At 46.7% G+C, this 18860-nt stretch overlaps 2 protein-coding genes across 2 annotated transcripts; both read left to right on the top strand.

Annotated features, from left to right (window-relative positions):
* The first annotated feature begins 2335 nt into the window (after window positions 1-2335).
* On the top strand, window positions 2336-10453 carry LOC105885136 (nucleoside diphosphate kinase A). The gene is made up of 5 exons (XM_012789825.3): window positions 2336-2470; window positions 3932-4061; window positions 7086-7187; window positions 8873-8985; window positions 9477-10453. Exons 1-5 carry the CDS (start codon window positions 2415-2417, stop codon window positions 9592-9594), a joined length of 519 nt encoding a protein of 172 aa, XP_012645279.1. The 5' UTR covers window positions 2336-2414; the 3' UTR covers window positions 9595-10453.
* Window positions 10454-13689: 3236 nt separating this feature from the next.
* On the top strand, window positions 13690-18589 carry LOC142861949 (nucleoside diphosphate kinase B). The gene is made up of 5 exons (XM_075994456.1): window positions 13690-13834; window positions 14197-14326; window positions 16095-16196; window positions 17112-17224; window positions 18334-18589. The coding sequence occupies exons 2-5, from the start codon at window positions 14201-14203 to the stop codon at window positions 18449-18451; spliced, it is 459 nt and encodes a 152-aa protein (XP_075850571.1). The 5' UTR covers window positions 13690-13834; window positions 14197-14200; the 3' UTR covers window positions 18452-18589.
* The last annotated feature ends 271 nt before the right edge of the window (window positions 18590-18860 follow it).

Raw genomic sequence — 18860 nt, 5'->3', positions numbered from 1 at the left:
AAATCTATCCAAGTTGTTGCATGTATTAATTGTTTATTCTTTTTTTTATGTTGAATAGTGTTCCATGGTATGGCTGTACCATAGTTTGTTTAACCATTTGCTTGATGAAAGACATTTGGGTTGTTTCCTGTTTTAGTCATTACAAATAAAGCTGCTATGAATATTTGTGCATAGGTTCTTGTGTGAACAGAACATAAGTCATCATTTCTGTTGGATAAATGCCCAAGAGTACAATTGCTGGCTGATAGGAGAAGCACATGTTTTAGTTTTATAAGAAACTGTCAAACTTGTCCAGAGTGGCTATACAATCTTATATTCCCTCTGGTAACATGGATCCAGTTTCTTTGCCTCCTCGACAGCATTTGATATATCACTATTTTTCATTTTAACATTTGGATAGATGTGTAATAATATCTCATTTTGGTTTTAATTTGCATTTCCCCAATGACTAATGATGTCAAATATCTTTTCATGTGCTTTCTTGTCATGTGTATATCCTCTTCAGTGATATGTCTGTTCTTGTCTTTTGCCCATTTTTTTTTTTGAAACAGGGTCTCACTTTGTTGCCCAGGCTAGAGTGAGTGCTGTGGCGTCAGCCTAGCTCACAGCAACCTCAAACTCCTGGGCTCAAGCAATCCTGCTGCCTCAGCTTCCCGAGTAGCTGGGACTACAGGCATGCACCACCATGCCTGTTTTGCCCATTATTAATTGGATTTTTTTAACTGTTGAGTTTTGAGAGTTCTTCATATATTTTATTATTTATTAAAAATATATATTTTTACGACTAGTCAAGTGCAGTAGTAGGAAGGGGGAACGAGTATGCATATATTTTAAATGTAAGGCCTTTGTTGGGTATGTAGTTAGCAAACATTTTCTTCCACCCTAGCTTGTTTTTCCATCCTCTTCAAAAGGTCTTTCACAGAGCAAAAATTTTTAATTTCAATAAGGTTCAATATATCAACTTTTTCCTTTTATAGATTGTGCTTTTGGTGTTAAGTGTAAAAATTATTGCCTGAGGATATTTATATTATTTCCTCCCTAAACTCTTGATAGTTTTACATTTTACATTTAAATCTATGAGTCATTTTGAGTGAATTTTGTACAAAGTGTGAGGTTTTGGTGTGAGGTTCATTTTTGGTCTATATTTGTTCAACTTCTCCAGCATTATTTGTGGAAAAAGGCCCCTGACTCCACTTTTGTACCTTTCTCCCATCCATTCCCGTACAGTAGTCAGAATGATTTTTTAAAAAACGTATATCAGGGCCGGGCGCGGTGGCTCACGCCTGTAATCCTAGCACTCTGGGAGGCCGAGGTCGGAGGATTGCTCAAGGTCAGTAGTTCGAAACCAGCCTGAGCAAGAGCAAGACCCCATCTCTACTATAAATAGAAAGAAATTAATTGGCTAACTAAGATATATATACAAAAAATTAGCCAGGCATGGTGGTGCATGCCTGTAGTCCCAACTACTCAGGAGGCTGAGGCAGGAGGATTGCTTGAGCCCAGGAGTTTGAGGTTGCTGTGAGCTAGGCTGATGCCATGGCACTCACTCTAGCCTGGGCAACAAAGTGCTGATGCCATGGCACTCACTCTAGCCTGGGCAACAAAGTTAGACTCTTGTCTCAAAAAAAAAAAAACCAAAAAAACAAAAACAAAAAAACAACAACAAAAACGTATATCAGATGATGTTATGCCTCGTTAAAAATCTCTATTGGCATCCCATCATAATATAATCTGGTCCCATTCCAACCATATTTTTTACCACTTGATGCCCACTATAATACGTGGCTCTCAGATAATTACCCGGTTTGCTTCCTCACTTCACGTAAGTCTATTCTCACTTGGGATTTCCTCGACCAACCTTATTTTCCTCCCACCCTGCTTTTTGTTCACAGCACTTACAAAATGCGATATATTACATACTAATTTGTTTATTGTTTGCCTCTACTCCCAACCCTACCAGAAGCTCCAGAAGAGCATACTGTTATAACCCCGGGGCCTAGAATAGTACCTGGCACATAGGCGGTACTCAATAAATAAAAGATTGCATGACAAGCTAGAAGGACTGAATAAACAGAACGGGAGCAACAAATCTACTTCTAGATCAGGCGCTTGTTTGGATTTCATGCAACGTGTGAGCGCCACCTCTCGGGAAGCTTATTCGTTTGCGGACGAAGGAAGTGAGTCACAGAATCTTAGTGGGGGGAAAAAACAAAAAAGAAAGACAGCATCTAGCCGGAAAAGCCTGAAAAAACTAATACCGGAAGCTAAACATTAGAAGGTTGCTCCATAGAATGACTCCCTACCCACAAGAAGGAAGCGTGGCCTAGCGGTGTTGCACAAAATGGGCTCTCCGGCAGCGATTCTGCGCAGAAGCGTTCCGTGCATGCGGGTGCCTGCAACCACGTGGGGCGCGGATGCTTTTTCGGTTTGACCGGCAGCAGCACGAGTTGAAGCCCAAGCAACAGAAGGGGTGAGAGGGGTTCATGTCCTGAGAGGAAAGGGAAAAGAATGGGGTAGGGTGAGAGGGAGAGGTCGGGAGGTTTAGTGAAGAGGTGAGTTCCGCTCTAAGAGATGGCGAGGGGGATCCGATGGAAGGGCTGGGGTGTGCCTGTCGGCAGGTGCATACCTGTCAGCACACGTCCCACGCCACGTGGACTCGCCTTTGTCCGTGCCTGCCTTTCCCATGAGGCCGCGACAACAGGGCTGTGCCTTATTTGTTTCTGTCGAGTAGAGTGCGGGGCACGGAGTTAGTCTCAGAAAGTGCTTGCTGAATGAATGACGGGTGTGTCAGGGATCGCTGTGTAGGGGCATTTATAGGGGCTATTTCTAGCGCTTTATCTCTATTTTCTCCTGGAGAATCATGCTTGCCCCGCGCTCCATCGGGGGTTCTCGAGCCAGTCTTTAAGCTTTGTCTCTTTTTCTTGGAAGAGCAGGGTGATGCACTGTCTTTGCTCTTAGTGACTGCTAGGCTCTGTCACTAGGTACTGCAGACAGACACGGGAGTAAACCAGCCCTGTATGCAGGCCGCAGACCAGTAGGGAGGTGGACACACAAACGGATAATTGGACTACAATGTTAAGGGGCTGTGATAAATGGTTAATTAAAGTACAGGAAGGTACAGCCAAGAGGTAGTGTGGCTGTCCACTCTAGGGATTGTCTTTCAAGGTGAATGGGGCTCCTCCTTTCTCATACTGTGAGACGGGGCAGGTTATGAATCCAGTCTTTTTCGTGAAATCAGGGGTTATGCTCTCTAGGCTTCCTTCCAACATGATGTCCCATATCAGATATTAGTAATGACTTTAGTTCTCCCATAATCCACTGTTTATGGGCTGGTCAGAATTGTTACATATTATATTAAGGTGTAGCATAAATTGCATAGGGTTGGGAAATCTGGATTTTGGTCCTCTTCCTGCTGCTCTGGTCCTGTTTTCCTCATTTGTATAATCAAGAGGGATACAATGAAGAAACATAATGATATATTCTCTAAAACCCCTTCCAGTTCTAATACCATGGCTGTGACAGTCAATCAAACTGTATTTCATACTGCCTGGTACCGTATGTCACTTTGACATTAGTAAAACTACACATCGGTGTGGTTTTCCCCAACCTGGACTATTGAGAAAGACAGTGTCTTATTTTTATATCCCTATCTTGATTCCACCACAGTATTGGGTACACACACAGTAGATGCTTCATAGAAGTTTATTAAATCAAATGGAATAGAAATTACAGCCCCTCCTTTTGGACCTTTCTCTTCTTTGGGATATTAGTTAATAGATGAGAGGGCTGGGAAGTAATGGTTTTTTACCAGACGGAGACATGGAGTTGACATTAGAGATTAAACCAGCTTTATGGGGTAATCTGCTTGAGAAGGATAAAGATGTAGCAGGAGATTCAGTGCCATTCCATTCCCCCACCTGCCTATCCCCAGGACCATGGCCAACAGTGAGCGCACCTTCATTGCCATCAAGCCTGATGGGGTCCAGCGGGGTCTCGTGGGAGAGATTATCAAACGTTTTGAGCGGAAGGGATTCCGCCTTGTTAGTTTGAAATTTATGCAGGTAAGCAGACTTCATTCTTACTATTTTGACTTCTCTGTAGTATAAGGGGACCCTGCCGATTAACCTTTTTCTCCCCTCCCTCCCCCTTTTTTTAAGAAATGGGGTCTTGATATGTTGCTCAGTCTGCAGTGCAGTGGCTATTCCCAGGTGCAATCATTGTGCACTACAGCCTGGAACTCTTGGGCTCAAGTAATCCTTCTGCCTCAGCCTTTCTAGTAGCTGGGACCATAGGAGTGTGCTACTGCACCTGGCCTCCCCTCTTTTTTAGACTTCTCCTTCATAGGGTGAACACAGATGTCTTGAAACCTGGAAACTCTTCAGTGACCTAGCATCTGGGCTAAATCTTGGAACAAACCAAGTTGGGACTTTCGAAAACAGTCTCTCCTTTCCCTTAGCAATGCAGAGTTCTACATATTACCGCACCACCGTAATTTCTGACTCAGAGCTCTGGGCATGTTTAAGCTGCTGGTCTTGAGCTTCTTGATCAGATAATTTTAGAGTGCTTGTTTTCCCCTTTGAGGCAGGTTGTTTTTCAACAAGAAAATCTTTTCATAATTTTACTACCCGCTTAGTGTCTAGCATGTATTAGGCACCATAGGAGTTTATAGGCGAAAACTATAGTTTTGCCTTTGGAGAGGCTCTCCTAAAACAGCAGAGAGAGGACACAGTTGCAAGACACTTACAAAGCAATCTTTCAATAAATGCAAAGGATTGATTGGCCAAGAACTCTTTTTTTTTCTTTTTTTTTTTTTTTTAAGACAGAGTCTCACTTTGTTGCCCAGGCCAGGGTGAGTGCCGTGGCGTCAGCCTAGCTCACAGCAACCTCAAACTCCTGGGCTCAAGCAATCCTGCTGCCTCAGCCTCCCGAGTAGCTGGGACTACAGGCATGCGCCACCATACCCGGCTCATTTTTTCTATATATATTAGTTGACCAATTAATTTCTTTCTATTTATAGTAGAGATGGGGTCTCCATCTTGCTCAGGCTGGTTTTGAACTCCTGACCTTGAGCAATCCGCCCGCCTTGGCCTCCCAGAGTGTTAGGATTACAGGCGTGAGCCACCACGCCAGGCCAGCCGGCCAAGTACTCTTTTTCAAACAAATTCAAGAGATGAGAATTCAAATTCTGAAATCAAACAAATTAGAGGGTAGTATTTTTTTCCCATTAAGGGAATCAATTTTGGACCCTCTTAATGGATTTTAAATGTAGTTTGATTAGCAATTTAGTTTCTGGATGATGTTCTAGAAAATTGCTTTTATGTAAAAGGGGGTAGACTGATGTTCATGCTGAGGAGACAGCATGGTGTCCAAGGTCAAGGGGCTGGCTTCCTTCTTGCTGTGTCATCCCATGGTGGAGCTGAAGCACAAGAGAGTGCCTGTGTGTGTGTGGGGGGGGGGAAGAGCAAGAGGGACTGAACCTTGCTTTTATAACAAACCCATTGCTGAGATAAGACATTCATTCATTCATGAGGGTAAAGCCCTCATGACCCAAACACCTCCCAGTAGTCCCCACCTCCAAACACAGTTGCATTGGGGATTAAGTTTCCAACATATGGACACATTCAAACCATAGCAGAAGGTAAAATGAAATGAACACATTTACCATGTGCTGGGCACATATGTTTTCTCATCTAGCCCTCATGTCAGCCTGGAGAATTACTTATTCTTATTCTTTTTTTTTTTTGTGGACGAGGTTCTGGGGCCCCAAGAGCAGGGGGCCCCGGAAGTCGCCCTACTTATTCTTATTCTCATGGTTGTTAGTGATGAGGAACCTGAGGCTTAGAATCATTAATGATCGTAGTATCACATGGTGATGCAGCTGAATTTTCACTAGGGTCTTTCTGATCCCTGAGTGCAGACATTTTCTCCTTTACATTGAATTTCCTGTCAAGGATATGGGTTTGGAGAGGAATGGAAGGAAGGATAGCTTCTGTGACTCTAAAGGGTTATATAAATCTGGTGTGGAAGTGAGAAACAAAGGAAAACTTGAGCTTCCTCTGCCCCCCATTCCCCGAAAAATCCTATGATCTGTTTTGCAGACTGAAGATAATCAGAACCAATTAATAGGATTGATTAATAGAAGTTCCAATTAGTAGGAGTATCTGGGTAAGGGAAGGTGAAGTCAGTGTGTATTGGGAGAGTACCACTACAAAATTCTCCCATCCAGAGAGGAAGGGACAGGGTGAGGGGTGAATTCCTATCATGGAGTGATCATGTGGCCATGTAATTTTATTTTGGCAAGTGGTAATCAACCAGCAGTTGAATGATAGGATGTTCTGGGTGTACTTTTCAGCAGCTCATCTCCACATTTGTGCATATCGTTAAAGTATGCAATATGCTTCGTACGATGCAGTACCACATAACTAGGAAAACTATGGGACCCTGTTAGACCCTTCACAAGCACATATGCAGTGGCAAAGAGAGAACACAGCCAAGTTGAGTTGAAACTGCTAAGCAGATGGTTTGTTCTCTAGCTAACTTGACTTGTTCCCACATACCAGCCTTGCAGTATAAGAGATTCTAATTAATTTTTCAGCAAAATTCTTATTGCTAGATGTCATGTATTTTGGGTGGTTTGTAAATACCTGTGGGAATCACACAGTCACCATGCTTTATTCTCTGAATAAATGTGCAGTAACCATGGGAAATGGCCTGGTTCAGTCTGCTGCTCACCTAATGCTCAGATTATCACCTCACTGCCCTCCAACATTTTATTTGGGATTTGCTTTGGGAATAGAAATTCACTGTATTCTTTATTTTCCTGTCTAAACTGAGATGGCTGGATTTAATTCTAATGGTTTGTGGTTTTATTCTAATCAGTCAAGGCCAATAGGGGGACAGTTGGCACAAAACTGTAGAAGCACTTTTATTCCCTGTCACCGCTCCCTTCTGGTAGTATGGAGAATGAATTGGGTTACAATAGAATCAGTGAGCTTTTGAATAGCAGATGGGTGAGGGGGGATTATCTAGACTGCTAGTTTTTAGATAGTTTTGAGGCCAGTCTCATTCTCTATTCTGTGGAATAGGCTTCCGAAGACCTGCTCAAGGAACACTACGTTGACCTGAAGGACCGTCCGTTCTTCGCTGGCCTGGTGAAGTATATGCGCTCAGGGCCAGTGGTTGCCATGGTGAGTGTGCCTGTGTGGGACGTTGATGTGTATGACTCAGTGCGCAACGCAATGGGGAAGAGCGAGTGTTGTGGCTCTTGCTTCTAGTGCCAGGTCCTCACTGATGCAGAGGAAATGGGCTAGGAGGATTGGACAGGTAGGGTAGGAGTTGGCTCTCTGACCCACCAAACACAAGATACATTTGCTTGCTGAGCTGAGCACCCCTGGCTAGGAGAGATCAGGAGAGGCCTGCCTGATTGTAAGCTCCTGGGGGGCAGGGAGACTGCCTCGTTTATCACAGTGCTACTTCTCCACGTATGTATTACTTGTCATCTTTGTGCCAGACTCTCTTCTAGACACTGGGTATATGGTCCTGAATGAGACAACATAGGTATCTATTTTCATAGCTTTCTTTGCCTACACATTTTGTTTTTTGAGACAGAGTTTCTTTCTGTCACCTGGGCTAGAGTGCCGTGGCATCAGCCTGGCTCACAGCAACCTTAAAGTCCTGGGCTCAAGCAATCCTCCTGCCTCAGCCTCCCGAGTAGCACGGACTATAGGTGTATGCCACCATGCCTGGATAATTGTTCTATTTTTAGTAGAGATGGGGGTGTCACTCTTACTCAGGCTGGTCTTGAACTCCTGATCTCAAGCAATCCTCTTGCCTCGGCGTCCCAGAGTGCTAGGATTATGGGCGTGAGCCACCGTATGTGGGCAGACAATAAAGAAACTAAAAAATACATGTATCAGCTAATCCTTAGTGATATACACAGAAAGGAAATGGGATAATATGATAGCAAGTGACCATTTTAGATTGGATGGTCAAGGGCTGCATTTTTCTTTTTTTTCCTCTCTCTTTTTTTTGAGACAAAGTCTCACTTTGTTGCTCAGGCTAGAGTGAATGCTGTGGCATCAGCCTAGCTCACAGCAACCTCAAACTCCTGGGCTCAAGCGATCCTACTGCCTCAGCCTCCCGAGTAGCTGGGACTACAGGCATGTGCCGCCATGCCCGGCTAATTTTTCTATATATTTTTAGATGGTCAATTAGTTTCTTTCTATTTATAGTAGAGATGGGGTCTCGCTCTTGCTCAGGCTGGTTTCGAACTCCTTACATTGAGCAATCCGCCTGCCTCGGCCTCCCAGAGTGCTAGGATTACAGGCGTGGGCCACTGCGCCCAGCTGTGGGGCTGCATTTTTCAAACTAAGATCTGAATGACAAGGAGGAGCCAGCCATGTACAAAATCAGTGAAGAATGTTTCCAGTCAAGAAAACAGCCTGTGCAAAGTACCCGGAGTGGGGACGAGCTTGCTTTTTGAAGTACAGAAGGAAAGTCCAAATACCTGAAGCCTGATAGGTGATGGAGAAGTTAGGAAGAGAAGAGTTCAGAGGCTTGGGCAGGGGCCACATTGCGCAGGGCTGTGTTGGCCATGTGCCTCCTGAGTGTTGGAAAGCTCTGGGAGGTTTTGATCTTGGCATTTGAAAAGGCCATTCTGGCTGCCATATCAAGAATGGATTGCAGAAAGGCAAGCGTGAGGGCAGGGAAACCAGTATCCCCAGTACAGGAATAAGTAGATAACTCTATAAATAATTGTTCAGTGAATAAATGTCATCTTAAGAGGCCTTTTTCTTTTTTTTTTGGATTAATAGTTGCCAGATTTTCTGCTGAGATTGGTTTTCCTTGACCATATCTTCTTCTGTCCTTGGAGGTCTGGGAGGGGCTGAATGTGGTGAAGACAGGCAGAGTTATGCTCGGAGAGACCAACCCTGCGGACTCCAAGCCTGGGACCATCCGTGGGGACTTTTGCATCCAAGTTGGCAGGTGGGATTTTAGGTTTTTTTACCCTTTTCCAAAATCTGAGCTAGTTGCCACAAGAATTTGGGTTTCTGATGATGGAGATGGACATGATGCCACAGGTGGGTTGATTTCACCAGAGTTTATTGTTTTCTTCCCTCTTAAGTTGGCATTTGGCTTTGAGGGCTCTTTGCCTCTGGTCATCAATATCACTGTGCTTGTGCCTCTGTAACAAAGCACAGAACCTGGTACAACACTTTGCTGGCCGGAGTCTTCCCCAAGCCAGCTATCAATGCTTCATCCATGTTGCTGGGAGGGCTGGATGTAGGGAGGGCATTTTTCATGCTTCAATTAATGGCAGCCATAGTTTTTTCCTTTTGACATGGTCTACTGTACATGGAGCTTTGGCCTTTTTGCTGTAATGGGTGTAGGATTTTGGCAATCAGCAGTGCAAGTGGGCTTCCGGGCAGTTTAATCTTTCTGGTCTTGGTAACGTGGCTGTCTCTTTCCCCACCCAGGAACATTATTCATGGCAGTGATTCTGTGGAGAGTGCCGAGAAAGAGATCCGCTTGTGGTTTCGCCCTGAGGAACTGGTGGATTACAAGAGCTGTGCTCAGAACTGGATCTATGAATGACAGGGCAGACCACAGTGCTTCTCCCATCCATCTCCCCTCCTTCCCATGGGCACTGCCCAGGCTGTAGCAAACCCAGTTATTTATGGAAACTTCCTTATAATTTGGAGAGAAACTCTTGGAGCTGTGAGTGCTCCCTGTACAGTATTATGTGCTACCAGCAGATTAAAATGTTTTATCTCAATGTATGATTTGTTGGCCGGGCGCGGTGGCTCACACCTGTAATCCTAGCACTCTGGGAGGCCGAGGCGAGTGGATTGCTCAAGGTCAGGAGTTTGAAACCAGCCTGAGCAAGAGCGAGACCCCGTCTCTACTAAAAATAGAAAGAAATTAATTGGCCAACTAATATATATAGAAAAAATTAGCTGGGCATGGTGGCGCATGCCTGTAGTCCCAGCTACTTGGGAGGCTGAGGCAGCAGGATTGCTTGAGCCCAGGAGTTTGAGGTTGCTGTGAGCTAGGCTGACGCCATGGCACTCAGTCTAGCCTGGGCAACAAAGTGAGACTCTGTCTCAAAAGAAAAAAAAAAATGTAAGATTTGTTGAGTTGTTACTTTGTATTGCTGTTTTGCCTTGTATTTTTTCCCCTTTTCATGTACTCTGGGTAACCTGAGTTAATAGAGAGTGTAAATGCCATGTAAATTACCGGTGGTCCCTGGGTTATAGACCAGATACATTCCTGAGAACAGAACCATCTTTAGGTCAGATTTGTATGTAACTTGGGTCCCTGATTAACAGCACATATATGGTAATAATAATAATAATAACAACAATACTATAACGGCTCATATGTGATAAATACACATTGTAATACTGGAATAATAATAATATCCCTGTACTATAATAATAAATTATAGAAACGATTGTGCTCTTTTAATTCAAACAAACAGAACATAAAAACAAACTCATATAAAAAGTTTATTTAGGAGATAGAAGAAACTTCAAAAAAGAATATTAAAGGTTAACACTCACCTAATGTGGCAGCAATGTCTTGTTTACTGGAAGGGGCATTTTTGAGGCAAGAAGGCAGTTGACATTAATTGGAAGGTGACGATGGAGATGGCGCTGGAGAGGATGGAGTGGGTGCTGGAGAGTCAGGGTTTGATTCTGTTGCTGGAGGAGGGAACTCACTGAAGTTGGTTTCTTGGAAAAGATATCTAGGGTTGTTTGCACAGCCGTTTTCTTTTTCTCATCATAAACGGCCTTGTGGCAGCTGATGTTCTAACTGCACGGTAAACGTTTGTAAACTGCTCAATGTTAGGATCCTTCTCCTCAAGCTTAGCAAATCCTGCTTCAGTGAGACGAAAGGATTCAGCTAATTCTGGTGTCATAAACTTTCCTGGCTCTGGATCTACTGATTCTTCCTGTCCTTGTGTGCCTATCAGCTGCTTCTCTATATGAGATGAGCCGTTAGAGTAAAAATGCTGTACCAACAACCTGCTTATGCCATGCAGGTTTGTTTACATGCGTGGAAGAAACTAGTCCCTGAATTATTAGTTTAATTATTTAATTATAAATTATCTTTATGGGCAGTCTTTCAAACCCATTCTTAGTATGGAATTCTGTAAGTCGTGTGACCCATAACCTGGGGACTGCCTGTATTTCTGTTGGCCTGAGAGATCTCACACAAATACATTCTCTGCCTACCTCTCTCCTTGTCCCCTGCATCGTCCCATCCACCCTTGGCCCTGAGCCAATAAACAAGCATCTAGGGAGCATCTGCTAGGTATCTAAGACTGTACTGGGCACAGAGGATTAATCAGCAATAAAAGATACCCATTCTGTTCTTGAAAAACTCTTAGGGAATAAGGGGATGGGGAGTGTGAGAAGTTGTAACTACTTCAAAAATCAGAAAAGCTATGTGGGCAGTAGGCCTGGTTCCCTGGGATGGCCTTAAAACAAAGTGGGAGAAATTTTTTAAGTAGCCTCATTAGGATATTAATTTGGTTACTTTAACAGAGACAAGATCGAAGTTTACTTCTCTTTTATTTAAAAGTCCAAACTTGCTGGACGTGGTGGGGTGCACCTGTAATCCCAGCTACTCCTACTCAGGAGGCTGAAGCAGGAGCATCACTTGAGCCCAGCAGTTCGAATCTAGCCTGGGCAATATAGCGAGACCCTCTCTGTCTAAAAGATTAAAAGCCCAAGCTGGTCAGTAGGGGTGGTGATGGTGGTAAGGCTCTGATCCTTGAGATTGTCCTTGGACCCAGTTCCTTCTAATCAACCTAAGATGGACCGCCACCCCACGTCTGCCTTCTAGCAAGTTGGGAAGGGAAGTATCCCTCACTGATAAAGGGACAACTCTGAATTTATCAAACTTCCCTTCCTCTCACATTCCATTGGCCAGAACGCAGTCACATGGCTGCATCAAGCTGCAAGAGAAACTGGGAAATGTTATCTCTCTTTGGGCAACCTTTTTTTTTTTTTTTTCTTTCTACCTGAAGCTGAACCTTCGGGCAACCTTGAGCCCAGGTAAAACTCAGGAGTTATACTATGAGAAGGGAGGAAGTGAGATTGGCTACTGGGGAACAACTATGAATTTTGCCACAAACTTTAGCCGGTTTTTTTCTTGGTATCCTCCCTGTTCACCTGGCTTTGATAGAGGCCATAGAGGGAAGGGACTTGTCAGGAGGCCAATTGGGCTGGGCTACCTTCTTTAGGGGCAGCTGATGGCTAAGTGCATGGCCTGTTTGTTTTGCGGGGTGAGATGAGAGTACCAGGACTTTGGGGAATGAATGTGGATGTGGTGAGGCTGGAGGGTTAGCGCCTTCCCAGTTAAGGACAGTCTTTCCAGGAAGGAAAGGAGAGGAAAAGGCAGATGGCTGGTACTGACTGTGCCTTAAGTAGGTGTCGGTCATCCTGCCAAGGGGTAGACAGCTCTTCACTGGACAGGGAAATGCTCATGAAATTCCCAGACCCTTTCCCACAAATGACACTTGGTAACTCTGAAAAGGAAACCCAAATAAGAGTGTGCTTCAGATTGAGGCCAAAGGACACACTGCTGCAGAATGGGGGCAAGTGACAGTCATTGCCAATCTATTGTGGATTAATGCTCTAACCAGAATTTTGGAAAGCAGACGAGGTGGAATAGAGGCCTGGACTGTCATCCATCTGGCCAGTGGCAGGTGATCAGTGCAGCACCAGGACTACAGGCGTGATGGCATGATTGAGGTGGCCAGCTCAGAGCATACCGGCTCCCCCAGCCCAGGGCAGCACGCACTGCTGTGCCGGTGTCAGTAAGTGCTGGTGCGCTGAGAAAAGGGACTCCTTGATTCCCCCAGGGAAGCCGCCCACCACCAAAGGGGGCCGTTCGCCAGGCACCCAGGAGGAAGTCCATGACAGGCCTGCTCTCTGTGACAGAATCTGGGTTGAACTGGATGACCTGACCGCACAACAGTGCCGGCGGGGCAGGGAGCCCCAACTCAGAGTGGGAACGGGGCTGCTGGTTGGGGCTGGAAATGTGGGTGGGGAGACAGGCACCCAGGGAGCAGGGCGTACTGCAAAAAGGGCATCTAGCTAAGGGGTTTGAGTATCACTGTGTAAGCGGTAGGGGTGGGGGGTAGTCATCGCAGCAGAGCAGAGGCAGGATCCGATGGCCGTTTGCGGACGGTGCTGAGCAAGGCTCGGTGCGTGCTGGGAGAGGGGAGGTCGCGGCGCTTGGGAGGCTGCCAGTAAGTTTGTATGAGGATAGCTGAGGGCTTAACCAGGGCTCCAGCAGAGAGAAGGGAAAGGGGAGGCTGGATCAGAGGTAGGGAGCATTAGGACCGCGGGTGCACGAGGGGGAGGGTGCTCGGGCGGATGGTGGAAGCGGACGGCACTGACCACGTGAACGCAAGGCCAGGAGCAGGGTCTCGTGTGTCTGCGCCCGTGTGCGTGTGTGCAGGGAGGGGTACGTGAGGGCCACGGGAGAGGTGCGGACCTGCACTTGGGACGTGCGTAGTCTTACTCGTGGGACGTCCAGGTGGGGCACAAATCACTTCCTGCCTCTGGCTCCCTCGCTGGCGCCGTCCCCAGCCAGGGCGGCACCCGGCAGGCCGCTGGGCGGGGACAGAGTCCTGCGGCCGCGGCCGGCCGGCGCGTGAGCGTCCCCGCGGGTTGGATGGCGGGGCCCTCCGGGGTGTGGCCGCCGGGCGCCCCGCCCCGCGCCCCTCCTCCGCCGGCGGCTCCCGGGGCTGCAGGTCTCTCGACTCTCGGCCTCCGCGACTCAGCCCAGCGCCAGCGCCGCCCGGCCCGCCAGCCTCCCGGTAAGGCGGTGGGGACCCCTCGCCCGCTTGCGCCGCGCAGGCTGTGCCCGAGCTCCGGCGCCCCCGGCCCCCGGCCTCCACCCTCCCCCATTCCGGCCTCGCGCGGGCGCCCCCGGCCCCACCCCAGCCCCTGGCCCCACCCCAGCCCCCCGGCCCCTCCGCGCCTGGGGGAGCGGGGCCCCGGCAGCGCCGGCCCCGTGGCTCGGGGCGCTGCGGAGGGGCGCCGGCCCGGGGCGGGGCGGAAGGTCCGGGAAGCCACGTGTCCCCGCGGCCGCGCGTGATGGGGGAGGCGGGCCGGGCGGGCGCCCACGTGGCCCTGCTGGCGGGGGACCCGGGCCCTGACCGCGCCTCTCACCACGCAGGACCATGGCCAACCTCGAGCGCACCTTCATCGCCGTCAAGCCGGACGGCGTGCAGCGCGGCCTGGTGGGCGAGATCATCAAGCGCTTCGAGCAGAAGGGGTTCCGCCTCGTGGCCTTGAAGTTACTTCGGGTAACGCGCCCCCGTCTCCCCGCCCGCTCCCCAGCCGGATATCGGGGTCCCCCCGCCCCGCAGCGGCCGGTGCGCGTCTTCGTCCCGAGCCGCAGTCCGCCTGGGCCAGTCGCACGCCCGCGGGAGCCCCCTCGCCCTGTGCCCCGCCCGGGGCTGCGCCGGCCGCCACCCCTGCCCCGGGCTCGGGAGGGCTGCCGACCTTGGGAAGGTTAAGCGGAGGTGACGTGACTCCTCCGGAATTGGATTCCTTCCGGCCCCGTCCTCGGCCACCGACTTGCCCGGGCCATCGACTTGTCCCCGCCGCCGCGAGGCAGGAGACCCCCTACTCCTGCCCACGCGGCTCTACATTTGCACAGAATGGAGGCTTGGAATCTTTTGTGCTTTGGCCTGAAACTTAGAGTTGGTTGAGGTTTTAGGTGACGTGTCCCTTCCTTTTGCATAGATTAATAACTGTATTTTCCACATTAAAATTGGGGCATAGATCTGATTCCATACACTTATTTAAGGGACAGGTGTCTGAAATTCAACCTAACTGATGAGTGAAGAGGATGTTCTCAGTTCCCATCTGAAATATTTAAAAGGGCATTGTGAGTAGGCCAAAGGAGTTTAATATGACCTCTGCCTGGCATATTACCTGACATATTTATTATACTTCAATTGCAGCCGGTATATAACTCTCTAAATCTAGATCCTCAAACCCTCTGCTTTTTTTTTTTTTTTTTTTTGAGACAGACTCTGTTACCCTGGCCAGAGTGCTGTGGCATTAGCCCAGCTCACAGCAGCCTCAAACTCCTGGGCTCAAAGGATCCTCCTGCCTCAGCCCTCCCGAGTAGCTGGGACCACAGGCATATGCAACCATGCCTGGCTAATTTTTTCTATATACTTTTAGTTGTCCAGCTAATTTCTTTCTTTTTTTTTTTTTTTTGAGACAGAGTCTTGCTCTGTTGCCCAGACTAGAGAGTGCCGTGCATCAGCCTGGTTTACAGCAACCTCAAACTCCTGGGCTCAAGCAATCCTCCTGCCTCAGCCTCCCGAGTAGCTGGGACTACAGGCATGCGCCACCATGCCCGGCTAATTTTTTCTATGTATATTAGTTGGCCAATTAATTTCTTTTTATTTATAGTAGAGACGGGGTCTCGCTCTTGCTCAGGCTGGTCTCGAACTCCTGAGCTCAAATGATCCACCTGCCTCGGCCATTACTTCTTAGGATTACAAAATCCGTAACATTGATATTATGAGAGTGTTTTTATGATTTGAACAATCTTTCTGCTAAAATGGTTATTGATTATATGTTTTGGAGGGTTTTTTTTTAATATATATACACACACTTATAAGTGTGGGCTAAAATATCAAACCTGGCTTTTATTTATTTTTTTATTTTATTTTTTAAGAAAGTCTCACTCTGTTGCCCAGGCTAGAGTGCAGTGGTGTCATCAGCTCACTGCAACCTCAGACTCCTGGGCTCAAGCTATCCTCCTGCCTCAGCCTCCTGAGTAGCTGGGACTACAGGCATGGGCTACCATGCCTGGCTAATTTTTCTATTTTTTTAGAGATGGGATCTGGCTATGTTGCCTAGTCTGATCTTGTACTCCTGACATCCTGCCTTGGCCTCCCAAAGTACTGAGATGACAGGCATGAACCACCAAACTCAGCCAAACATTACTTTAGAGAACTTACCATGTTAATTGGGGGGTTCAGAGGATGGGATGGAGCCTTATTTGAGTCTTCCCAACTAATTTCCTGACTGGTACCTCCTTTTGAATGCCAGGCCTCTGAGGAACACCTGAAGCAGCACTACATTGACCTGAAAGACCGCCCATTCTTCCCTGGGCTGGTGAAGTACATGAACTCAGGCCCCATTGTGGCCATGGTGAGTGCTTGTGGGGCTGACTGGGGGAACCAGGGAAGATGGCTCAATGTTCTTTTTGTCTTCCCCAGCTACTCTAAATTCTTTGTTTCACAAATGGAGCCTGCTGGAGTTGTTTAGTTAACTGAGCAACTAGGAGCTGGGGAGGATAAAAGAAAGGGAATCAGACCTTAGAAAAACAAAACAAAACAAAACAAAACAAAAAACGACACTTTCACATGAATCTCCCCAGGGTTAAATAGAGTCTCAGTGGGTACAAAAAAATGCTCCCTTTCTTCTGTTTGACAGATGTTTTAGTCATTAATGTTTCCTAGATTTAAAAGAACACTTTAAGAAATTTTCTCATGAAAAATTCACACCCAATTATATATTAAGTGAAGCAGACACTCTCTAATGCTGTGCTAGAAATGAAGCATTTTCTTCTGGATGGTGTTAATGTCCAACTGCGATTGAAGAGAATGGAAGGAGAGAGGGTAACAGGGAGGCACTGAAATTGCTGGGAAAGTAGACCTGTTTCCTGTTCCCCAAATGTGGCTTTTTCTTCCTTCTGCTCTTTCCTGGGTTACTTTCCCCGTGTGCGTCAGTCTTCCCACTGATCCTTTTCCTGTCTGACTGCTTTTCCCTACACTCTCTTCACTGTTTCTTGTCAGTGTTTGTGGCTTTATTAAAATTTCTTCAGTCTGTTTATCTCTGTCTTGGACTGGGAAACCCCCAAGTTGGGTAGGCTTTTCTCTGTATCTTGGCAATACGTTTGGAATAGAATTTTTTTGTATATAGGCCCCTGCTGTCTTCTGGGATTAGCTGATAATCACGGCACTGATTGGTTTCATTGACGTGTGCTGTTAGGGAGGAGTAGATGTTTGTCCCTGCTGGTCCTGAGTGGCACATCTGATGGGATTCCTTTTCCTTACTGCCAAGGTCTGGGAGGGGCTGAATGTGGTGAAGACAGGCCGAGTGATGCTTGGGGAGACCAATCCAGCGGATTCTAAGCCAGGCACCATTCGTGGGGACTTCTGCATTCAAGTTGGCAGGTAAGTCCTGTGGGGTGTTGGTGACTTCTACTCCACACCATTTAAATGGAGTAGAAAGCAAGCATTTTGGGGGCATAGCCTAATTTCAGAAAAATAGGAACTTATATATTAGGTGATGATTACCACTGGATAAAAGCTTTTATAAATTTAGCTGCTTCCGTAGTTTACTTTGAACCAAGACACTCCACGAGGGAGCTGCATGGGGCGGTTCCTGTGTCCCACAGCAGAAAAGTAAGGGTGGGGAAAGCAAGGGTTCTAGCCTTGCCTGTGCCCTTTTGGCATTATGTCCGTGGATTTGTTACTTATTAATCTTTTGGTTCCCTCACTTGTACAAAATCTGTACAAAACTCCACAGAATTACAAGAGATTCAGAGGGATAAAGGGATTGTTATTAATAAGCATGTTACGTTGTGGTCATGCTTTGCAAATCCATGTTACAAGAAAATGCAGCAGAAATGGCCCTCGGTAAAGAATACATCACATTATACCTATCTCCTTTTTTTCTTTTTTTTTTCCTCAAGAAACTGAAATCTACCAAGTACTATTTTGAAAGGGAAATCTTGGGAAGCATAATACAGTTGAACCAAGGGATCTTTTTTTTTTTTTTTTTTTGAGACAGAGTCTCGCTTTGTTGCCCAGGCTAGAGTGAGTGCCGTGGCGTCAGCCTAGCTCACAGCAACCTCAAACTCCTGGGCTCGAGTGATCCTGCTGCCTCAGCCTCCCGAGTAGCTGGGACTACAGGCATGCGCCACCATGCCCAGCTAATTTTTTTTTTTTTTTATATATATCAGTTGGCCAATTAATTTCTTTCTATTTATAGTAGAGACGGGGTCTCGCTCTTGCTCAGGCTGGTTTTGAACTCCTGACCTTGAGCAATCCGCCCGCCTCGGCCTCCCAAGAGCTAGGATTACAGGCGTGAGCCACAGCGCCCGGCCCCAAGGGATCTTTTTAATCAAGCATCTTTATAATTGCTTTTTAGAAGAAAATAGTTTGGGGTGTAATTGGTTCTGCTGCTTCAAGGGGCAATTTGGCAGAAAAGGTCGGCAGTGGCTACCCTTTGCTGGCCCATGAAACAGACATGGCAACTGGTAATGATTCTCTTTCTTTAGGAATATCATTCATGGCAGCGACTCAGTAAAAAGTGCCGAAAAAGAAATCAGCCTATGGTTTAAGCCTGAAGAATTGGTTGACTACAAGTCTTGTGCTCATGACTGGATCTATGAATAAGAGGTGGACAAGGTTGTAGTCCCTTTCAGCACCGCTTAGTATGTCCCTGGACACAGCTCTTCATTCCACTGACTTGGAAGCAATAGTATTGATCATTCTTTTCTAAAGCATATTTACCAATAAAGCCTCTGGAAACTGGGCAGTCTCCTTGTACTTTTTTCATACTAAGCTAAAAGAAGTGACTTGGTTCCTTGGCTACAGCAGCGTTGTCCAGAACTCAGTCCTGCTGATGATTGAAGAACGATCTTATCTAGGGGTAGGGAACCTTTACATGTTGGAAGGCCCCGTTACTTTAGCTGTAATCAGATAAGGCCACATTTAGGAAACTTCAATTAGATATATTTAAAAATGTATATTATTTTGTAAAAATCTACCTATTATGTACTTAATAATTTCAAAAAATGAAAAC

This window comes from Microcebus murinus, chromosome 18, assembly GCF_040939455.1.
Source record: "Microcebus murinus isolate Inina chromosome 18, M.murinus_Inina_mat1.0, whole genome shotgun sequence".
Classification (NCBI taxonomy): Eukaryota; Metazoa; Chordata; class Mammalia; order Primates; family Cheirogaleidae; genus Microcebus; species Microcebus murinus.
The sequence above is the reverse complement of the archived record's forward strand: the minus strand, read 5'-3'. Positions and strand labels throughout refer to the sequence as shown.

Coding starts and splice junctions, on each gene's coding strand:
- LOC105885136 (XM_012789825.3), top strand. CDS start 2,415: ATGCTTTTTCGGTTTGACCGGCAGCAGCACGAGTTGAAGCCCAAGCAA. Junction 4,062..7,085: donor TTAGTTTGAAATTTATGCAG/GTAAGCAGACTT, acceptor TCTGTGGAATAG/GCTTCCGAAGACCTGCTCAA. Junction 7,188..8,872: donor CAGGGCCAGTGGTTGCCATG/GTGAGTGTGCCT, acceptor CTGTCCTTGGAG/GTCTGGGAGGGGCTGAATGT.
- LOC142861949 (XM_075994456.1), top strand. CDS start 14,201: ATGGCCAACCTCGAGCGCACCTTCATCGCCGTCAAGCCGGACGGCGTG. Junction 16,197..17,111: donor CAGGCCCCATTGTGGCCATG/GTGAGTGCTTGT, acceptor CTTACTGCCAAG/GTCTGGGAGGGGCTGAATGT. Junction 17,225..18,333: donor TTCTGCATTCAAGTTGGCAG/GTAAGTCCTGTG, acceptor CTCTTTCTTTAG/GAATATCATTCATGGCAGCG.